At 43.2% G+C, this 19,404-nt stretch overlaps 1 protein-coding gene across 1 annotated transcript in view; it reads left to right on the top strand.

The window, feature by feature from the left end:
• Positions 1–19,404, top strand: part of LOC123999327 (ubiquitin carboxyl-terminal hydrolase 43-like) — a 104,126-nt gene that overhangs the window by 56,939 nt on the left and 27,783 nt on the right. The window contains exons 4-7 of the mRNA XM_046304969.1: positions 535–627; positions 5,658–5,793; positions 5,932–6,076; positions 14,635–14,797. Of these exons, the coding sequence (XP_046160925.1) occupies positions 535–627; positions 5,658–5,793; positions 5,932–6,076; positions 14,635–14,797 (537 nt within the window). The remainder of the gene's footprint in view (positions 1–534; positions 628–5,657; positions 5,794–5,931; positions 6,077–14,634; positions 14,798–19,404) is intronic.

The following is a 19,404-nucleotide window of genomic DNA, read 5'->3' as shown; positions in this document are numbered from 1 at the left end:
TTCAAGTCCAGTTCAATAGCACTGCAGTCTGAGGACTTCCATGGAAATACCCTCTGACTCTTTGTTCAAACAATTAGTGATTTGCCAGAATAAGCAACTTCCTCTCCTAAACATAAAGGGGTCTGTTGGAGACAGTGTGTGAACGAAGGAAATATTGGTAAAATGGAAGATTTGCTCTCTTTTCCTGTCCTTTGAGTCCTATGGCCTGAACATTCATATGGCCTTTAAACAAGCCATATCTTAGGACTGTTATCTATTCTCCCCATGATGGTATTAGTGATTATTAGGGAATCGCTGCGTGCTGGTTCCCATTTAAAGGCCCAGTCACACCGTGATGGTTTTTCCCACTACCCACCCCCCTTACATCACTTATCTTTCCCATAGAAAATCTCTACAGAAAATCTCTACAGCAACACATCAGTGTGTCCATTTGAATAGCAAGATGCACTTTCCTGCTGGTCTGACACAGAAGTGCATGTTCAGGTGTCTAAAACAGGCATCAAACTTCACACAATCTTGTTTTTCTTTCCACAGGTCATCGCTGACCTGCCCTCATTGTCATAAACAGAGCAACACCTTTGACCCTTTCCTCTGCATTTCACTTCCCATCCCTCTGCGCCACACCAGGTGAGTACTATCCCTGTTAGGGCACCAACCATACTGAATACACAACCATGCAACACATCACACCACACCATGGTACTACGTGCAGCTATTAGGAGACATCTATCAGTTAGAGTCAAAGCCATAGTAGACGGAAAGACTTGCCTTAGGTACAGACGTAGAAATACACCGTAGACAAGACTCAAGCACTGGTGTCTTTTTAACGTCCCTTTCAGTCCTCTAGAGGCTCATAATGTTAGAGGAATGGATAAAGATCTGGAGTAGCACAGAGAAACAATAGACCTGGCTGAGATGGAAAGCCCTGAGGAGCACCACCTCAGAAACCAGGAACAATGTCACATTCATGCCCAGGTCACAAAGATCACTCCATCCTTTTGACAACTTTGTTTTTTATTAAAAGCAGAAGATAATGTTTCCTCACACACCACCTGACAACACTGAGTCAAAACAGTATGGTTCTCACCTTTATTCTCCAGTGCAGATGGAGGAGTTGTCCTAATTGGAAAATATTATTTAGAGTCAAGCGATAAGTTTAACACCTATCTCAGATTCCTGGGCTGGGGTGTCATAGAAGTGCATGCAGATGTGTCCTCCTTTTGAGGTACCAGGGTGTGCCTAGCAAATTCAAAGCCTAACACACACTCATCTATCCAATCCTACACCACAAATGGACACTACAACATTGATCTCATACTGTAGATCATCAGTCATACTGAGCATGCAACGTAAAGCTAGAATCCTTAGTTGCTACATGATTTTGAGAGTGGATACATATTTCCAGGAGCACGCTTTGTTATTGTTTCAATGATGGATTCTAGCTTTAACGGGTATTATTGGTGCAGCACTCCACCAATCAGGCCTTTATGGCAGAGTGGCCGGACGGAAGCCACTCCTCAGTAAAAGGCACATGACAGCCCACTTGGAGTTTGCCAAAAAGCAGCTAAAGGACTCTCAGACCATGAGAAACAATATTCTCTGGTCTGATGAAACCAAGATTGAACTCTTTGGCCTGAATTTCAAGCATCACACCTGGAGGAAACCTGGCACCATCCCTACGGTGAAGAATGGTGATGGCAGCATCATGCTGTGGGGATGTTTTCAGCAGCAGGGACTGGGAGACTAGTCAGGATAGAGGGAAAGATGAACGTAGTAAAGTACAGACAGATCCTTGATGAAAACCTGCTCCAGAGCACTCAGAACCTCAGACTGGGTCAATGTTCACCTTTCAACAGGGCAACAACCCTAAACACACAGCCAAGACAATGCAAGAGTGGCTTCGGGACCAGTCTTTGAATGTCCTTGAGTGGCTCAGCCAGAGCCCTGAATTGAACCCGATCGAATATCTCTGGAGAAACCTGAAAATAGCTGTGCAGCGACGCTCCCCATTCAACCTGACAGAGCTTGAGAGGATCTGCAAAGAAGAATGGGAGAAACTCCCCAAATACAGGTGTGCCAAGCTTGTAGTGTCATACCCAAGAAGACTCAAGGCAATAATCGCTGCCATAGGTGTTTCAACAAAGTATTAAGTAAAGTAACATTTCTAAAAATCTTATCTCATTATGGGGTATTGTGTGCAGATTTATGAGAAGAATTTTTTTTTAAAAACATTTTAGAATAAGGCTGTAACGTAACAAAATGTGGAAAAAGTCAAAGGGTCTGAATACTTTCTGAACGTACTGTAGATGCAAAAATGTCACTTCAGCCTGTGGTGCCTGGCCTTAAGCAAGCTTTTATGCTAATTAGAGAATCGTTTTTTAAATCTAGCTCTAACAAACAGCTTGCCAGCCAAACTTTACATAATCGCCTCATTCGTTCTACTTTTGGCTAATGACATGGAATACTGTAGACAGTTATGAAAGGATGAAACAGATGGTTTGCCTTTTAAGATTGTGTACATGGTTGCCCATGTAAGAAAACAGGTGTCATATGCAAAACTATCTCCATAAACCCTAACACAAAATAAAGTGCAGACTTTCAACACCAACAGTCATTAACACCAACCCCAACCTCACACATACACATTTATTTATTGGACTGCTACAGTACCTATTTTCTGACAGAAATGTGTTCCCACATGTCATATATACAGTATGTGGTTAGTTATGATCTAGTGTGTTAACCAATGTGGCAGAGTCAGCCCGACATGGACCCATATTGATGTTGTACCCTAATGGACTGAGTGGTATGGCAGGCGTCTCCATTTAAACACATTAACTTCACTAAATGAGCCACTCATTACAGATCAGCATGTTATTACTGTAAAGATCCTTCAGAGATCTTGTTGTATAATGTTCCTGTGCTCCTGAGGAAAAGGTTTGCGATTCATTATCATGATTGATTCAGCTTTGTACTCAGAGTCGGGGAGCAAAACCTCTGAAAGGTTTAGGTCTCGGGATGTAGCCACTATTTGCAGTAGTTTAGTATAATCATAGACTCAGATTACCATTCAATTGAGGGCTTTAGTTGAGTATTCAGTCACTGGGAATTGAATTCCCATTATAGGTATTGGATGCATCATGTAACGTTATAGATTGTTAATTATCCCTATGCCTGCCTTTCTAGTTCTGAGCTGTTGAGTGTGTGGGGATGTTTTGCCACTCCCAGAATGGTTCCAAACAAGATAATTAGTATGAATTAGTAACGCTTGCCTGCTCAGAGCATCATTGATTAACTACTGCCTTCACTGTTTGTGTCTTGAGACACAAAAGGAACCGTGATAATATGAGACACTGTTTTGGTGTTCCTACTGCCTAGTCAAAGGCAGATAAAGGAATGGACTCAGGTGCGCTGCGTCTGTGCATATAGATGTACACAGACTGCATGACCGCTTCATACCTCTCACTATAGCATGTGCTGAGAATCCTTGACACCCATTGTATAGGTTACCCTGAGTCCAGACAGCAGGGGATCTCACAGCTCAACAACCTTTACTTACTTAAGTAATGCCCGAGAAGCCGGTGTTTGGAGGATATATTGGCACGGGTGTTGTTAGGCCCGAGAAGAAGTTGAGGGTGTTAAGGTTCGTTCCTTACATCCTTCTTTGTCAATCATTGGTTCATTGGTGAAATTCGCATTATGACAATATTTTTCATTAAATCATTCAAAAAACTTTATTAATGCAATTGCAGACAGAAGTTGACAAATAGGAACATAGCATGCATGTTTCTGAGTAAGTTCTACCTCAAACAAAATGTCTCAAGTTGTTTTATTAAATCAAAGTCCCGCCTTAGTGATGTCACTGACTACGTCATTGCTTTTTTACTCCTGAGAGCAAAACCCTGCATCCATGGCTATACAAACATAGAGTTTCAGTGTTTATCTAAAAAGCTAGGCAATAAATGTCTCCTCCTTAAATGTTGATCTATTGTAGAATGTCTGAGTAGTCTCTTATCTCCCACACTCCCCTGCAGAGTTCTGTCTTAGTCACACATTGAGTGAGTGAATGAGAAAACAACTGTGGTACCATTCTAAAACCATATAATGAAAATATATGTTGTTTATCTGTAGTCTAGGACCCTATAAATGTAAGGAGGGGTCTTATAACCCCTCCCCTTCTATTAATATAACGTAAGCATAATCAGTTATTCTAATACATCAAACATTTGTACAGCCCAAAATCATGACCGCTAGGTGAATCAAGGGCCAGCAAACCGTGCCAATATATCCTCCAAACACCGGCTTCGAGGGCATTGTCACTTTTATACAATGGGTTACCAACCTATTCAAATAATGATTTACATATTTTAATTAAAAACGTTATTTTTATGGATTTATTCATACTATTTCATCCTTCCACAAGATATAGTCCCGACACAAATCTAGGGTTGCTACCTAAGCCGATTGGTCGTTCATTCTATCGGTTCGGTTGCCAGAGACGCGACCCAGTCATTCAGTCTTTTTGTTCTTTATCTATGGACGTGACCCAGTCGTTCATTCTAAATATTCCATTGCCATATTGGCTGGCAATGTTCTTATCACTTGCTTGCTAGCCAACTACGGTTAACTTACAGTCACGTCAACAGTGCAGCCAGAATAACAACAAAGTAGCTGCATTTGGATTTTAAGCTGTTTTCTAGTGACATTTATTTGGATACATCCATAACAATGTGCTAATGATGCACGATTTCACCTGGCGTAGAACATGTGCTCTCTCTTCAGGACACTGTTGTTTAAGAGCTAGCCAACAACACAGCTAACACAATCACTTCAAACTGAAACTGGAAAAACTTCAAACTAGCTGCTCTTCGTTTAGTTTTACCTGTTTTCTATTGATAGTTATTTGTATATATCCAGATAGATTATGCTAATTCATGAGTTAGACTGGCTGAGAAAAGCTGCCTACCTGTCTGTCTCATTCCAACTCCCGACACGTTCATTACTATGGGACAGCTGGAGATCAAATTTGAATATTGAAACAATGTTGCAAATGTCGGAGTGACAGACAGTAAGGTTTATTCAAATCTCTGCTGTTGAGGACAAAATATTAGATGCTTTTCATAGTGGAGTTTATAAATTACCTGGCTGGGCTGATGAGACAGTGGATTGCGCAGTCAGATGGAACAGAGTAAATAGGCATTTTAACGTCATAGATTTAGCCGGTGGTAACTTGTGGAATAGACACCTGCTGGAATGAGGTTTTAACCAATCAGCATTCAGGATTAGACCCACCCATTGTATAATAATGTATATCCCCCACTTCTGTGTGTCCTCTGTCCCCATGTGTGATAATGCCTGTGTGCTGGCAGTGGCATCTCTCACTATCTTCATCATGTTAAATCTTCTCCATGGTGGATTATAGAGCAGGTCATCAACAAGACATCACAAAACTCACTTTAATTGATAATTGTCATTAGTCTGCTGGACAACGTAGATACACAGGTAAAATGGGAGCTGTCTCAGTATGGCCTTGTAAATAACAACATACCAATGACTTAGTCTCTGAAGAGCTAATGAAAATGGTAGCAATAAAAATGGTAGTGATTTCAATGCAGTGGCTATTCTCTCTCTCTCGCTCTCTCCCCTTCACTCGACAGGTCTTTGTGTGTTACTCTGGTCTTCAGTACGAAGGGCCAGAGATACCTACGCATCGGGCTGGCTGTGCCTCTCTTTGGTTCTCTGGCATTTCTTAGAAGGATGTTGGCGGATGAGGGGAAGATCTCCCCAGACCAGGTAGGTGATCTTGTCTCACTCTTCTTGATGATGCACACTATCCTCAGATACACTTTCACTCCATTTTCCAAGTCTCTGATTAAATAAGATGGATACTCTTGCTATCTCTCGCTCTCCCTCTCTCCCTCTCTCTTTCAGGTGATCCTGACAGAGATCTACACCACAGGCTTTCAGCGCTCCTTCTTTGATGAGGAGGATCTGACGTGCATAGCCGAGACTGACATCATCTATGCCTTCCAGGCCCCGCCTCTATACATCAGAGGAGGCTCTGCACTACTCTCAGGTAACCGTAGCAACAACTACATATTCCAGGGACATTCAAATCAATATCACCACTATCAACCAAGATCATCCAATAGAATATGTCCCTTTTCCACTGTATGAGCAAGCAGGGGTCATTTCAGTCCCATCGTGAAATAAGCCTTTCTCAGTCAAGACCATATAGAGGTACTGTAATAACAGAATGGGATGTACCACCTCTGTGAAATACCAGGGTATTATGTGAAAGTCTGTCCTTCCTCTGGTGGTGATAATTAAATGCTCTTTGTATTGTAGCTTTTACCCGAACTGTGCACAAGCCTTCCAAACATCAGGATGAACAACTGAGGAGAAATGCATTGTTTCTTTTTAAACAAGATAATGAATGACCTTGCTGTGAGAAAACAGACACACACATTTGTTTGTGTACTTTGGGTCTGATAGATTCCATGAGGAACTCACAATGTAGAATAAGCAGTCATTGGGGAACATGTGTGCTTATAAACACATTTTCAATAAAACTCAGATGCTCAGATATACTCAAATCACCATTATTTTCCGCAACGATTTGCTGTCATCGAATGATTTATGTTTGAAATATCTCTCCTCTGTAATTGTACTGATGATGTGAAGGGCAAACAGACATTGTTCCCAGAAGCCAGATTGTGTGGATAGTTTTACCACATTTTTCACCCTGGGTTTTGCAGAGCTGGGTTTGTCCCTGAAAATGATACTTCTTTGCATCACCTCCGAGCAAAGTTATTGGAGAAATCTGTCTCTCCTTTATCATCTTTGGTTAGACCACACGTAATCGACTACTCAGTTTGATTGGTCTGCACACACACGCACACACACACACACACACACACACACACACACACACACACACACACACACACACACACACACACGCACGCACGCACGCACGCACGCACGCACGCACAAACACACACACACACACACACACACACACACACACACACACACACACACACACACACACACACACACACACACACACACACACACACACACACACACACACACACACACACACACACACACACTGAATCCTCCTGGGATGTTTTCTCAGACTGGGGTGGATATGGAGAGGCCTCTCTCACCACCTCCCTGCTGAACAGAGCATCCTCTCATTTCATGCACATCCAGTCTGATAACAGAACTCAAACACTGTTACACAATGAATACTGAGTAATCATTTTGTAATCATTATCTATTTGGCCTAAAGCTGACGGGTGTGAAATGTGGTACTGTACTGATGCAGGAGGCTTCACCTCAGTTTATACCTCATTGGGTTGTGTAATGTGCCTCTTTAAATCATGATGAGTTGTCACTGCTCATAAACGTTAATGGTCACTGCTGCTAATGGAAGATACATTTTGTGTACTTGAAATCAATATGCCTTTAGGGATCATGCACCTCACGCACATTAACTATGAATGGGAATGGAGTCGTATCTGTTCTTCCCCAGAACAGTGTCTACACTGATTTAAAAGACTCCTCTACTATACCACTCCTGTATTACTCCATAGTTTACATACAGCATACTTTACTCACTACTTCTCTCAGTATGAAAAGCATGTGGGACTCTACAGAGCTCTTTTCAGCCTCTCTGCTTGGAAGAAATCCATTCAATAAGCAATTGACAGTGTTGGTCATGTAACGGCGTTCTTCGTTTGTTGAAAGAGAGTCGGACCGAAATGCAGCGTGGTGGTTACTCATGTCTTTAATGCAGAAAATGACGATACATGAAATAAATAAATAAATACAAAAACAACAAACGGAACGTGAAACCTAATTACAGCTGGTGAAACTACACAGAGACAGGAACAATCACCCACGAAATACAAAGTGAAACCCAGGCTACCTAAATACGGTTCCCCATCAGCGACAACAAGAATCACTTGACTCTGATTGAGAACCGCCTCAAGCAGCCAAGCCTATACTAGACACACCCCTAATCAACCACAATCCCAATGCCTACAAAAAACCCAATACGACAATACAATAACCCCATGTCACACCCTGGCCTGAACAAATAATTAAAGAAAACACATAATACTAAGACCAAGGCGTGACAGAACCCCCCCCTAAGGTGCGGACTCCCGGACGCACCTCAAAACCATAGGGAGGGTCCGGGTGGGCGTCTGTCCATGGTGGCGGTTCCGGCTCGGGACGTGGACCCCACTCCATTAAAGTCATAGTTCCTCCCCTTCGCGTCCTGGGATAATCCACCCTCGCCGCCGACCATGGCCTAATAGTCCTCACCCAGAACCCCACTGAACTGAGGAGCAGCTCGTGACTGAGGGGCAGCTCGAGACTGAGGGACAGCTCGGGACTGAGGGACAGCTCGGGACTGAGGGGCAGCTCGGGACTGAGGGGCAGCTCGAGACTGAGGCAGCTCGGTACTCAGGGGAAGCTCAGGACTGAGGGGCAGCTCGGGACTGAGGGGCAGCCCGGAACTGAGGGGCAGCCCAGTACTGAGAGAAAGCCCAGTACTGAGAGAAAGCCCAGTACTGAGAGGAAGCCCAGTACTGAGATGAATCTCAGGCAGGTAGTAGGCTCCGGTAGATCCTGGCTGGCTGGCGGATCTGGAAGATTCTGGTTGACTAGCAGATCTGGAAGATTCCGGTTGACTGGCAGATCTGGAAGAATCTGGTTGACTGGCAGATCTAGAAGATCATGGCTGACTGGCGGATCTAGCTGCTCTATGTAGACTGGCAGATCTGGAAGAGACTGGCTGACTGGCAGATCTGGAAGAATCTGGTTGACTGGCAGATCTAGAAGATCATGGCTGACTGGCGGATCTAGCTGCTCTATGCAGACTGGCAGCTCCTTGCAGACTGACAGCTCTGGCTGCTTCATGCAGACTGACAGCTCTGGCTGCTTCATACAGACTGACAGCTCTGGCTGCTTCATGCAGACTGACAGCTCTGGCTGCCTCATACAGACTGACAGCTCTGACTGCTCCATGCATGCTGACAGCTCTGACTGCTTCATGCAGACTGACAGCTCAGGCTGCTCCGAACAGGCAGGAGGCTCCGGCAGTGCTATAGAGGAGGAAGGCTCTGATAGCGCTGAACAGGCGGGAGACTCCGACAGCTCAGGAGAGGAGAAAGGCTCTGATAGCGCTGAACAGACAGGAGACTCCAGCAGCGCTGTAGAGGAGGAAGGCTCTGATAGCGCTGAACAGGCGGGAGACTCCGACAGCACAGGAGAGGCGAGGCGCACTGTAGGCCTGATGCGTGGTGCTGGCACTGGTGATACTGGAGCGAGGACACGCACAGGAAGCCTGGTGCGGGGAGCTGCTACCGGAGGACTGGTGTGTGGAGGTGACTCTGGATAGACCGGACCGTGCAGGCGCACTGGAGCTCTTGAGCACCGAGCCTGCCCAACCTTACCTGGCTTGATGCCCACTCTAGCCCGGCCAATACGAAGGGCTGTTATCAACCGCACCGGGCTATGCACCCGCACTGGAAACACCGTGCGCTCCATAGCATAACACGGTGCCTGCCCGGTCTCTCTAGCCCCCCGGTAAGCACAGGGAGTTTGCGCAGGTCTCCTACCTGGCGTAGCCATACCCCCTGTAAGCCCCCCCCCCAATATTTTTGGGGGGCTGCTTTTCGGGCTTCCATCCGCGTCGCCGTGCTGCCTCCTCATACCAGCGCCTCTCCGCTTTTTTCGCCTCCAGTTCTTCCTTGGGACGGCGATATTCTCCAGGCTGCGCCCAGGGTCCTTTTCCGTCTAATATCTCCTCCCAAGTCCAGAAGTCCTTTGATCGCTGCTCCTCACGATTAACAGGGAGAGTTGGCTCAGGTCTGACTCCTGACTCTGCCACTCTCTCCCTGAGCCCTCCCCCAAAACATTTTTGCTGGTGACTTTCGGGTTTCTTTCTGCGCCGCCGTGTCTTTCTCTTCGACTCCATTCTCCTATAGCCCTCTTCGCACTGCTCCAGCGAATCCCAGGCAGGCTCCGGCACCCTCTCTGGGTCGACCGCCCACCTGTCTATTTCTTCCCGCATCGTATACTCCATGCTTCTGCTGTCCATAACGTCCTCCCTTCGCAGCTCCTCCTGCCTGTTACCACGCCACTCGGTCCGTGTATGGTGGGTGATTCTGTAACGGCGTTCTTCGTTTGTTGAAAGAGAGTCGGACCGAAATGCAGCGTGGTAGTTACTCATGTCTTTAATGCAGAAAATGACGATACATGAAATAACTAAATAAATACAAAAACAACAAACGGAACGTGAAACCTAATACAGCCAATCTGGTGAAACTACACAGAGACAGGAACAATCACCCACGAAATACACAGTGAATCCCAGGCTACCTAAATATGGTTCCCCATCAGAGACAACAAGAATCACCTGACTCTGATTGAGAACCGCCTCAGGCAGCCAAGCCTATACTAGACACACCCCTAATCAACCACAATCCCAATGCCTACAAAAAAAACAATAAGACAATACAATAACCCCATGTCACACCCTGGCCTGAACAAATAATTAAAGAAAACACAAAATACTAAGACCAAGGCGTGACAGGTCAGGTTCAGGGCTGGCAGTGTCTTTGAGTGAAGTGGCCTCTAAAGACTGACCAGACAGCAGCTCATTTCTCCACAGTTTCTGGGTCAGGAGGACTGCCATAATGCCTCTATAGCTGGAAGTTAAAGTTTCTAAAGTGTTCATGTTCGGCTTTGCTCTTGTTACAGAAAACCCGAGCTCGCCTGAATTGTATAGTAACTCCTAGACAGAGATGTTCAACACTAGTGTTGCAGGCTTGTGCTTTGACAAACTGGATATGTCTGAATACCTAGACTGTCTGAATGGAGTGTCTCAGGTACCAATAGAAGCTGTCAAGCTGAGGCACCAACTGAAATTAATTGTAGCACTTACTGTATGGCTAAAAAAAAAAACAAGAGCCGTGGCACCATGCTACAGTATATTAGTTGGTGAATTCAGAGGGTGACTCACTTTAAGCACATCAGCGACTGGCTGTCACTAAAGGCTCTCACTAAATGTCCTAGAATCATGTTCAAAATCATAAAAATGTGAAAAAGGGGCTGTCCACCTCCTTGACACACAGCCTATCAGTAATGTCACTTCACACCTTGATGAGCGGCCTGTAGAAAAATGGTGGAGTGTGCGTTTGTCTGTGCCTGGCAGCATTTTCATTTGATGGTTGTCAGCGAGGAGAATGAGTAATTGAGTCGCTGTCATCAAGGTTTACATGAACTATCTACAAAGTATGGAATATCCCAGTGTGGCACAAAAGATTCATGAGAGATGATGGTGTCTGGGAGTATTTTCCTCCTGCCTGACCTTTCATGGCATGGTGAAATAGGAAGAGAGGTGTAAGCACTTTCTATGTCAGTTTATGTAAACATTGATTCTGTACCCACAAAGCTCCATTGTCATGGCAATTCTCATAGAAGTATCTTTTTTCACATTCAGTGAAGTGCATCATACACACAGATAACATGTTTTTTTCCCCATCAGGTATTCCCCTTTTTTGGGTTGACAGTGTCTTGCTTGTTCATACCAGGCTCATATTAAGGAAATTAATAACAGATTGCATGACTTCATCTAATCAATGACTGATCCAAACTCAGTCGACCCTGCAGCCCACCATGACATGGTTTATCCATTGTGTCTCTAATATAGTATGGTTGTAATACAGTATGCTGCCTGGCTGCCAGGCCATAGAGTTCCCCCTGTCAGGGCATCAGTGGGATTTTACACATGTGCTTCAATTTACTGTCTAACAAACAGCCTGGGCTTCCAGTTTAGGTGGAACTGATGTGGAACACTTGTTTGAAAAGCCCAATAATTAGTTCAGGCTCCTCAGTGAGGACATTCAGAAGCCTGGCTAACTAGGTCACTCAGTGGAGGAGACGAACGCCAGGAAGTCATCACTAGGGCTGTTACGGTGACTGTATTACTCAAATTCTCATGACCATTTAGTCATGGTAATTAGGCTTCTCCAAGCTCTGATGCTGCTGATGGTTATTAGTAGCCTACCAAACTGACTAACTATGAAAGGATCGACACAGGAGTTAGGAAGCAGGTAAGATGTAATAACTGACGGACATGAAACAGAACAGGAGCAGTGTCTGGACAGGAACAGGAACACATAACAACACATAACAACAATTAATGCAGACACAGGGAACATCACCGAGGAACAGACAGATATATATACATAAAAACTCTAAATTTAGCATATAGGAAGACCTGTTTCTTTGGTAATCACTCAACTCAGAATAGCCGGATGAATAGCAGGATTTCCCTCAGAAATCCTTTAGAGAAAATATATTTTCGATTTTATTCATACTATAAAAAAATGCCACAAAATTCTAAGCAAATCTTGTCTGCAAAATGAACTAGTGTAGCTCACAGCCATATGGCCTAGCCAGATCAGGACCTAACATAAGGACAAAGAGTATGTTATTCTGTTCTTCTGAAATTGACTAACTTTTCTTCATATCCTGATGTCTGCATCAGTGGCTTTCTATGCTATGTGTGGAAGCCAGGAGATGCTGAATGTGTTAATTATTGGTCAATTTCCATGAGACCGGCAGTTATTTGCTTGACATTCACCGGCTGACAAAATTTCATGACCGCCACCGCCCTAGTAATCACTGACGTCTCAGTCTCGGTATGTGGTCAGTTTGGTGTCTGTCTTCGCTATAGGGCTTCACGGCTTTCTCAGAACCAGTCAATACCTGACCCTGCTAATCCAGTCATTGAAGTGGATCTCTTTGGGGGCAGATGTGTTTAATTACTGGCTTTCACAGTGTTCAGGCTGGCTCATCCTGTCCTTCACATCTGTCAGGGAATTTAAAATTAAAATGTTTCTCAGACGTAACCCTAGACTACAGGAGAGTGAATACACAACTCTTCCATGATCTTATAGAGAGTCATATCACTCATCACAGGAGACTACAATCAACAGGCATATTAAATTACATTTGTGTGTGTGTGTGTGCGTGTGTGTACAAGTTGAAGTTTCTGTGTAGCTACAGGAATCTGCCGTGGACTATTTTGACACTCTCCATCTGTCATTGTGAAAAGCTGACATCACCTAAAAGTAGGAAACCGGTTGTAATTTAAAGACCAGTGAAAAGACCTTGGGGGAGATGTCTAGAAACAATACATTTCTGATTCAAAAACATAAGGAAATACACTTTTATTTAATGACCAATGAGAGACCTCCTCTTAGCATCAATCACGTGGGGACAGTCCATGAGGTGACCTCTGCATTTTACTGCTGAATTCTAGAACATTTCTCCAGTCATTAAAGAAGGGATTCTTTACATAAATCATCCTCAAAGCGATCAGAGGTCAACAACTTATGTAAATTGCAGAGCATGATTGAAGAGAGTTTGAACAGCTGTTTTATTAGTTGAACATGAATAAATGAATGAATAAATGTCCTCATTATGTTCACTCTCGGGTCAGGGCTCTATCATATCATATCAGAGCTGTTTACATGAAGGGTCTGATTGATATTGAATAGGTCTTTGTTTCCATGCATTCCTTCACTCTCCTATATCCTGGTATTAGATCTGTGGTGTGGCTGGATTGAATGATGGGATATTCTCACACTCAGGATCTTGGCGGCTTTGGGGCCTTCAAGCGTGACATTCACCGTTGGCGATGATTAATTGTGAGCTGGATGGGTGTAAACAGCGGTGTTTAATACACCGCTGTGGTTTTGGGAGAACACTGTCTCTGGGCCAATCAATAGCTGCTCGTTTCTGTCTACAGTCCTATTTACCATGTGATTTATCACCAAGTGTTTTGGGGTGCCAGTGCCGCCTGATTGGTTGGCATTGTCTGTAGGTTGGTAATCTCGTTCCCAGACATTCCTGCACAAATGTGCGTAGAGGCTGGTGGACCAGTGCGTCAAACTTGGCCAAAACATAGAGCTGGGAGTTAGAGCTGGGAGAAACTCGTGGCACATAGGCATTGGCTTAATCTACCTAATCTACCAAACAATCATCTTCCACAACACCTTCCCCCTAACCCTCCCCCGTACGCTAGTACACCATAAGCACAGAGCACCACAAGCACACCACACCACAAGCACATGTGATTCACTAAAATGAAACGATGACAAATACTTTGCCATAGAATCACTCGCATATAATTCTATGGTCACTCCCACTAAAGTAAACTTTGAGTGGTTGATATCCCAGGCTTATATGCGCTGTGCGCAATAGCCTGGGGATGAGGTTAGTAGGTTGGTAACACAACATCTGCTAATGTCACGTCTGTGAGTGCTGTAATTTCATCAGGCTTTTTCTCAGTCACACTCCACAGTGTGAGGGAAGAGAAGTTAGCTGGTGAGAAGTGCTGGCACCCACCAGGAGTGAAAAGATGCATCAGATAAGACCATCCTGCTGGGAGAGTCTGCAGCGCCCGCTCCATCTGTTCTCCCTTCTGGTTCGCTCCTTCCCAAATAAAATGTAACGCCAAGTCTTATATTTAACTTTCCTTCACTCCCCCCCCCCCCCCCCCCCCCAACTCTTGTCTCCTCCCTCTTTCCTCCTCTCCTGCAGGGTACCACCACAGCCTGCCGTCGTCGCCGTACTCCTCCGGGCCCGAAGGTCAAAGGTTACCTCCATCTGGAACGTTGTCATCAGAGTTCCTGAACCATGGTGTACCGGTGAAGATCCTGTTGCTGGTGTGCAACGCTGCCTGGAATGCCCAGCAGGCTGTCAGGTTAGGTGACTGTTTCAAACACACTCTGGGATCTAAGGGGCGGTTGGTGTTGTTCACCTCTTCATACCATCACTCATTGAAAGAGAAAGTTACAGTTACAACATAAGGTCATGAGTCATTTCTAAATATAGACTTTTCATTCGACTTTGGGCCAGCAGGAAAAGACCTCACGACTTTAATGTCGATGGGGAAATATGCAGCACAGAAAGGCCTCTACTATCTCAGGTGATGGTTGAAAGAGCCACAGTCCATGAGTCACAGCCTCTGAGAGTTTCTTGTCAATCTAATTGAGAGGCGAGTCTCCAACTGAATGGTTGTGAAGTTTGACATCTGACACGATGGCGTAATCCATCAGACATCCAGCCCGACAGCAGTGGAGGGATCAATACTCGCTCAGGAGACCTCACAGTGTCGGCCATGAGAAATCCAATCCCATCCAGAAGGCTTAGTGTCTCTCAGCATTCTCCCATGCTTCAACATCGCTAATTAACCCTCCCACTGGGCACCACACACTGGTGTTAGATGTCAAACTTCATAACCAGTCAATGTTGTTTCAACGTAATTTGTCAACGTATTGTGATGTGGTATCAACTTGGAAAATATATTGGATTTGAAAAAAGTAATCAACCAGTACTGTTTTCATCTCATTTCAACCAGAGTTGTAAACATAAAAATGTGTTTAAAACTTCAATTTAAAGGAAAGGTTCACCCATTTTGAATGTTATATTGTTTTTGTGCATCCCTGAGTGATGTTCTATCAATTCCCTGGGTCCTTTCATGTTTTCATGTGTATCTGAGTTATTGGCGTTCAAGCAGGCAGACATCCGTCTGGTATGACGTAGCACTGTGGTAAAGTCACTCTCACTACACTGGAATAGGACTTTTAGATCGTGATAACGTCTATCATACATGTTAGATTTCAATACTGGCCAATGTCATAACACGGGAGGATGTCTTCTCTTAAATGAGCCACTGGTTATATTTTTGCAATATTCCTACCTCGAGACATTTAACAGAGGGTCTTGCACATTTTTCCTATTTGTCTGCCTCTTTAATTCAGGGTGCATTACATGGTGCCGTTGCTAGAGATATGAAAGAAAGGAGATATGAATCCAATGAATGAAGGAACGTGTTACTACGCCCCACCCTGTCGACCATTCGCGTTCACGTTGTCATGCTGTGTCACACGGTTGCTAAGATAATCGTTACGCAATCCCTTCTCAGAGTCAGTGTATACGTCGAGAAAAGTGCCTATGTCACACCCTGACCATAGTTTGCTTTGTATGTTTCTATGTTTTGTTTGGTCAGGGTGTGATCTGAGTGGGCATTCTATGTTGTGTGTCTAGTTTGTCTGTTTCTGTGTTTGCACCAGATAGGGCTGTTTTGGTTTTTTACATTTCTTGTTTTGTTAGTCTATTCATGTATAGTTTCTTTATTAAAGAACCATGAATAATAACCACGCTGCGTTTTGGTCCGCCTCTCCTTCGACTCAATAAAACCGTTACAGCCTATTTTCTTTAAAGTACGTAATATCACAATTCCAAAGCTATACGATATTACAGGTAGCAAATTTAATTATCTCACATCTCGGAAAATATTTTAAATGTTGTACTTCTTGACGAAATTAGTGCTAGTGTTGGTTTTTGAGCTAGCGCCCAATAGACTCCCATTCACTCCTTGAAGGAGAGCGGTCCTTGTCCCAGAATCGCCCAGAATGCACCGGCCTGTACCGTAGACATAGCATGGGCAACGTTTCCCATCTCTTCAAAAGTGTATGTGCCGTTGAGAATGTCAGATTCCGCTCTGTGAGGCACGTCGATCTACAGGTTGAACATGCTGAGATTGTAGACTCCTAAATTGATAGCGCAGTTTCTTTAGGCGATTTTACAGCTAACTAGCTACTGCACATACTGAAATTGTCTTTGTTATTATTGTGTGTAGCTATGTTTGCTAGCCAGCCAGCCCATAAAGAGAGCATTGCATGTGGATTTTGTAGTCTATTTGAGCTACCACACATTTCCGCAATGATTTTCCATTTTGTTGCCAACCTTATTATAACGCCAAAATGAAACATTCGTTCGCAGAAAAATATTATTCTCACATATTAGTGTTAATTAACACTGTACATTAAAGGAATGAATGGTTTTGGGTGGATTTACATTAATCTAATATCAAAATAATCATCAGAACTATGTATACTTTGAAATTGCATTAATTCCACATAGAAACGTAAAATAAATGATCCCGTATTCAATAACTACTGAGTGTACAAAACATTAGGAACCCCTGCTCTTTCCATTACTAAATCCCTATTCGACGGGATACGTTTTACTGGAGGAGCTCGGGTAATGTAATTATGTGCACAAGCACAAATCACCACTTCTGTCATTTTAGTCCGAATCTGCCATGTCAGTCATTTTTACCTGGTAGAAAGGTTATTATCCCTGCCCTAAAAACCTACTGTTTTTCAGCAAACTCCAAGGTCTGATAATACTTATCCCATGTGAATCGTGTTTAGCATGTGCTGCACCCATTTTGGGTAAGAACATGGGAACAAATTGATGCTTATTAAAACAATGTGTTATACATGTAACCTACAGATGAATGATCTGTTTTTTCATATATCAACTTTCCTAGCGCCAATACTTCTCATTTAAAAGATGACGTGGACGATATTGTGCCAATTATTTGATAAATTGGCAAATACGTATGCATCATTATTTTGACTTTCTCCCAACTGAAGGCCATTCATTAGGCCAATATTAGGCTACCCCTAGACATTTGAAATAACTTCACGCCTAGAAGAGCCTCCAGGCTTCTGTCATAACGGCCGATTATGAATGAGGGAAAAAAGTATTACAAGGATAGTTTGGTAAAACGAATCCGATCAGAATCATCCTCTAGAAAAACGGATATGCTGGGGTAATTTTTACATAACCGACAATCTATAGTAATATTAGTCCCGTGCAAATAGGGCTATAGACTGACCAGGTGAATCCAGGTGAAAGCTATGATCCCTTATTGATGTCACCTGTTAAGTCAAATTCAATCAGTGTAATTGAAGGGGATGAGACAGGTTAAAGAAGGATTTTTAAGCCTTGAGACAATTGAGACATGGATTGTGTATGTGGCAAGACAAAATATTTTATTGCCTTTGAACGGGGTATAGTAGTGGGTGCCAGGTGTACTGGTTTGAGTGATTCAAGAACTTCAATGCTGCTGGGTTTTTCACGCTCAACAGTTTCCCATTTGTATGAAGAATGGTCCATCCAACTGTGGGAAGCATTGGAGTCAACATGGGCCAGCATCCCTGTGGAACGCTTTCTGCACCTTGTAGAGTCTATGCTCTGACGAATTGAGGCGGTTCTGGAGGCAAAAGGATGTGCAACTCAATATTTGGAAAATGTTCCTAATTTTTTGTACACTTGGGTGATTGAAATTATGTTGACTTTCATGTTTGATTAGACATATTTTATTTGACCTTGTTTCAATGTCGATAGTAAAATGGTATGTTTGAATCAATGTCATTGTTTCAACGTCATGTTATCCACCTAAATAAAGAGGGATATTGAAATAAAATGTGAAGCCACAGTCCAACAATTTGTGCCGGAACATTGACTCTTACTTGTATATGTGGGCTGATTTAGTCATATTCTTCAACATAGAATTTTGGTTGAGATGGAGATGTGAATCCAACATTTTAATAACAAACATTTTTTAAATTATTCATATACAAGACAATATCCAAAGGTAAAAGTGTTTTATTATCATCGTGGATTTGTAATCCTATTCACAGGGCTAATGGTAACAACTTCTAAACTTCCCAAAATCCAATCAACCATGGATGAATGATAGTATACCTAGCTACACGTTGAAGTGATGGTGTCCTTTGTTGGGCAAATCAGATGTTAATGTAGCCGACATAAACCTAACCTCACTCTGAATTTACTTTCACATACAGCTTGGGTATGAAAAGTTAGAGTTACTTTCAACTATTCTATGTTATTTAGTTATGGAAGCTGATCAATGTCTAAATGTGTTGACATGACAGCTCAGCTGAAACAAACCCAGCTTGTTTCCCAAGCTTAGCAGGGTACATAGAGGTAGGCATCTGGATGGTGGACTTTATCTCACTGATATTGAAACAATATCAAATAAAATGTCTAATCAAATCTAAAATTCAACATAATTTCAATATAGGAAGAACAAAATCTAGAAGTTTCAATGCAATTTCAACGTATACATAGTTCTGATGATTATGTTGAAATTAGATTGATGTAAGCACCTGTTAGTCAAGTTAAGTCAATGTATTTAAGTTAAAGTCTTACCCCAATTTCTATGTTTAACACTGGTTGAAATGAGATGAAAACAGTACTGGTTGATTACTTTTTTTAAAATCAATGTATATTAATGTTTATTCCATGTCACAACACATTGAAAAATGACCTTGAAACAATGTTGATTCAACCAGTGTGAGCCCAAGTGGGCTCAGACGTGTCTCTGTCTCATCAGGTGAAGGGTGAAGATATTTGTGTGCCTAGAAAATGACATGTCAATTGCACTCTTTGTCTTTCTCTTATTGTCCTACAGGGAATAGGTTTGCAGGT

Source organism: Oncorhynchus gorbuscha, linkage group LG16 (assembly GCF_021184085.1).
Source record: "Oncorhynchus gorbuscha isolate QuinsamMale2020 ecotype Even-year linkage group LG16, OgorEven_v1.0, whole genome shotgun sequence".
Classification (NCBI taxonomy): Eukaryota; Metazoa; Chordata; class Actinopteri; order Salmoniformes; family Salmonidae; genus Oncorhynchus; species Oncorhynchus gorbuscha.
This window is presented reverse-complemented; position numbering and strand designations above follow the sequence as displayed.